Raw genomic sequence first — 4,140 nt, forward strand, 5'->3', positions numbered from 1 at the left:
CAAATGACCTTCTTGTTAATGACCAGGGGTGTAAATATTGGCACACTTTCTGCTTAATTTTCTTCAAAGGGTAGCACTTTGTGGGAGTTCTTTAAATTGGCAAATGAGATTCTGAAATGTGCATCTCACTGGGGCAGACAAAGCAAAGCGCCTCATACTTTAAAATGTTAGTTTGATTCAATTTTAACCAATATGCAAAAACCGTAAGCAATGGTTTAAGTTACCCACGAGCTTTAACTATATTAAAACGTTTAAATTGTTTCACAACTGTGTTAATATTTTATTTAAAAACATATAGGTTAATATTAGGTGGGTTGCTACCCCAAAACTGCATACACACCAGATGCCACTGCAGTGCAATGAAGTCACACTTTTTATCGTAAGAAATACGCTCACAGCATTAAACAAAGTCACTTGTGTGTATATAATTACTGCAGTTACCTTTAAATACATTTTAGGCACTCTGTGAAGAGTGCTGTAAAACGAAAGAACGAAAGAGACAACTACATGTGCTTCATATTTTTTACTTATCCTTTTTGATTCGTTTACAAGGGCGATACGGTTGAACACACTCACAAGATATTAACAAAATTATCATCCACAGAAGCCCAACGTTAGCCCCAAGCAGAACAGGTGACCAACATTACTTCTTCGGTGGCTCATATTGAATCAGACGCATGATCTCATCCTTGTCCTTGAGGCCCTGCACAAATTCACCTTCTGTCAGCTTATCTGGAGTCACACAGGATGAAAATAGAGTACATGCAGTCAAGTTAGGCAGCTATTTTGTTTTAAGTTATCCATGTTACACGTCATGTTTTGCTGTTCACTTTTATTTTTTTGTTTTAGGGAGGAGTGCAAAACATTTTCCATAAAGGTATGATGTCAGAACACAGGGAAAACAAAAACGGCACACTATACCGCATTACCGTGCGATGGTATGGGATGAACAGAGTACTGAGTGAGATGATTGTATAAAACAGATAGGACACAGGATGGAATTACGAATATAAATAGGGTAAAGGGTGGAATGATTGTAAATTGTAGAGTAGAAGATGTGTTGATGAATTACCACCTTGGTCAGATTTCCCAAAATGTTTCCAGATTTTGTCGGCGCGCTTATCGGGTGTGTTTTCATCATCCTTCAACAAGTTCACTTCTTCGGGAGGAATCATCTTGAAGATCGCCTGCAAATGTAATCAGCAATGACACTTTTCACCGAAGATGCAGGAGACGCAAGTGAGAAATCTGTGTTTAATAAACCAGCTCCAATATGACACAATAGTTATACTCATCAAGACCCCTGGCAAGGCCGGGAACATTAATATATGTTTCGCTGCCCCTTGGTAAACCTAGTAAGTGTGAGATAACTGTATCTTTTTTAACAATGTATTTCAAAGAGAAATAAAAACATTCACACTTATTGAGCCATTTTGATAGTCGAGAATCCATGGACGTCCTGTATCGTCGCAGGACGCCCATGAAATAGAACTGCTCATTGGGCCTTCCTGTTGAATTAAATCAATTAATGATACCTACATTGACCATGGCATTTTAACTAAACATAACATTTAAATTCAGGTCCCAGCATCTCACTTCAAATCAATTCTATATTTACTCAAAATTTAATTTGTTAAAAAAATACTTACTATTTTGGATGAAAAGCTGGACCATTGATTTTCCTTTTTTACTTTTAAGTTCGGTTAGTATGTTGCGAGTGTCCAATTATCAAATGTATCTGAATACAATTCTCATTCAATTACAAGCCTTCATATTTAGTTTGCAAAAAATATATTTTCCCTGTTAGAATGTTTGTATTGTGTAATCTAAAACATTATATAAAGCTCAACCCGCTATCATTATGGGACTGATTAAGATGAATACAACTTTGTGAGAAATCAGAAATTGTTGAAAAACCTGGTCCTGGTCATAGAAATATGGAATTGACACCACTGGCTCTGCTCCACCAATGTAGTATCACAACAAATATTGGGTTCAAGTTTGACGATTTTGGCAACAGCAAAATAAAACGATAAAACTATTTTTTATTTTACTCGGTAAGGCCCACTGAGCTATATAGCTCTTTTTCAGAAGTGACCTGGCCACAAATGATAGCTCAACGAAGTGGCTTATCAAGTGGAAATTTACAGCAGCGACTAAATAACCCTAAACTCACGTTTCTAAATGTGGAGGAAATAAATGGAGGACCTGGAGAAAATCCAAACGACCACAGGGAGAACATGCAATCTCCAAATATACAGGCGTCATGGTCGGGATGGAACCCAAGACCTACTGTATACCAGGCGAGGTAGTTAACAACTCGCCACCGTGGCGCCATACTCAAGAATGCACACCGAGCTCGATTCTCACTTTACCTTGACAATCTCCAGGATCTCGGACTTGTTGATGGTGCCATTACCATCGACGTCGTAGAGGGAAAAGGCCCACTCGAGCTTGAGCTGCGTCTTGCCGGACGACGTGAGGTGCAGCGCAATGATGTACTCCTTGAAGTCGAGCGTGCCGTCGCTGTTCTTGTCGAAGGAGCGGAACACGTGCTGGGCGTACACCTTGGGGTCGGCGTTCGGGAAGAAGCGCGCGTAGATCTTCTCGAAGCGCTCTCGCGAGATGCGTCCGTCGGGGCAGTCGCGCATGAAGGAGCTGTACCACTCGGTGAGCTCGTCCTCCGAGAACTTGGTGTTTAGCTTGATGTCCTCCAAGATCTCGCGGGACAGGGCACTGCTCTTGGTGTTCCCCATGGCTCTCAGGCTGTGCTAGTGCCTCGATGCCAGCAGACACCACCTGTAGCGCCCGTATGATGACTCTACTGACCCCTCCTGTTTACTCCTATGCTGATATAATCTTTCCAAATTTAGCCCTTAATGGTATTACAGGAAGGAAGCGGATTGTCCCGAAGATTAGTTTGGCAGTCTCGCCTGTTTAATGTCAAATAAGTGTATTGGTTAAGAAGCCAAGCTTTCTGACGCAGTGGACGACAGTCGAAAACAACTTGTATTCCCACCGTGTTTTTAAAGCACCTTTTAAATGTAATATATTAGACAAACGATATGATGAGGCTGCATTACCAGTGGTGCTCAAACACCACAGTTGGCTAATTTCGCGCCACGGTTGAGTCAATATAGATTTTCACGACTGGCTACGTACGGTGCGAACAGAAGTACAACATACATACAAACTCTCAACACATTTGTCAATAACACTGCCAGATGTGCTATGAAGGACCATTACCCGAAACGTTACCTATGACTTACTAAGACATTGTTATTGACGAATGTGAGGTTTTTTTTCTGTCTGATATGCATCTTTGTGTTAGGGGAGCCATGGCGCAGTGGTTCGCACACTGCACTTGGAACCCGGTGACCTATAATTACGTGGGTATTTGAACGAGTAAGTCATAGTGGGGGCCTGGTGGCGCAGTGGTTAGTAGCGCACCACAATATGAACCAAATACTGTAAAGAGAGACCCGATATACAATATTTGGCCGGGTTTTTTCACCAAGTGCAACCTGCTGATCAACTATATTTTGGTGTACTCATTTATGTTGCTCTGTGGATAGAAATGTTCGAGATTTAAGAAACTTGCCTATTGCAAGTGCCGTTTCTGGAGAACCAATGGGCAACCTCTGGCATTGCTTTGTATACAAATAAAAATAGATAGAATACATTGCTTTTGAGCAGAGAATACGAACGTCAAATGTAGCTACGTTATCCATATTTAATAATCCAACCAGAATAAGCCTGCTACCCCTGCCTTGGGCAGCACTCACCACAGAGGGAAGGTACTGTTCCTAGGCTGGCGAGGTCCACGATGTCATGCTGCCATTTGTGGCAAGCGAAAGGCGTGGGTTTGTGGGCTGGTGAAGGAGAAGAAAATGTTGGCTGGAGATAACTCTGGAGCTGCTGTGGGTGTTATTGTTTTGTGTGGGTGTGGAAATTATTCACAGATACCAACAACTCGTACAACACAGCATAATAATAGTTTAGTAAGATCGGTATATGTGGCATTCATATCACGCAATACTATCACGCAGGCATTATGTATCAAAAACATAGTTTAAAATACTTTCACATTAAGAGGTGATTTTACGGTGTGTAATCCAAATTGAGTAATTTGTAGGATTC

At 41.3% G+C, this 4,140-nt stretch overlaps 1 protein-coding gene across 1 annotated transcript; it reads right to left on the reverse strand.

Annotated features, from left to right (window-relative positions):
* Positions 1–508: 508 nt before the first annotated feature.
* Positions 509–2,910, reverse strand: RCVRN (recoverin). The gene is made up of 3 exons (XM_078594244.1): positions 2,376–2,910; positions 1,076–1,187; positions 509–732 (listed from the first exon to the last, which is right to left on the reverse strand). The coding sequence occupies exons 1-3, from the start codon at positions 2,754–2,756 to the stop codon at positions 644–646; spliced, it is 582 nt and encodes a 193-aa protein (XP_078450370.1). The 5' UTR covers positions 2,757–2,910; the 3' UTR covers positions 509–643.
* Positions 2,911–4,140: the final 1,230 nt, after the last annotated feature.

The sequence above is a fragment of the Lampetra planeri genome, chromosome 5 (assembly GCF_965212315.1).
Source record: "Lampetra planeri chromosome 5, kcLamPlan1.2.h2, whole genome shotgun sequence".
NCBI classification, from domain to species: domain Eukaryota; kingdom Metazoa; phylum Chordata; class Hyperoartia; order Petromyzontiformes; family Petromyzontidae; genus Lampetra; species Lampetra planeri.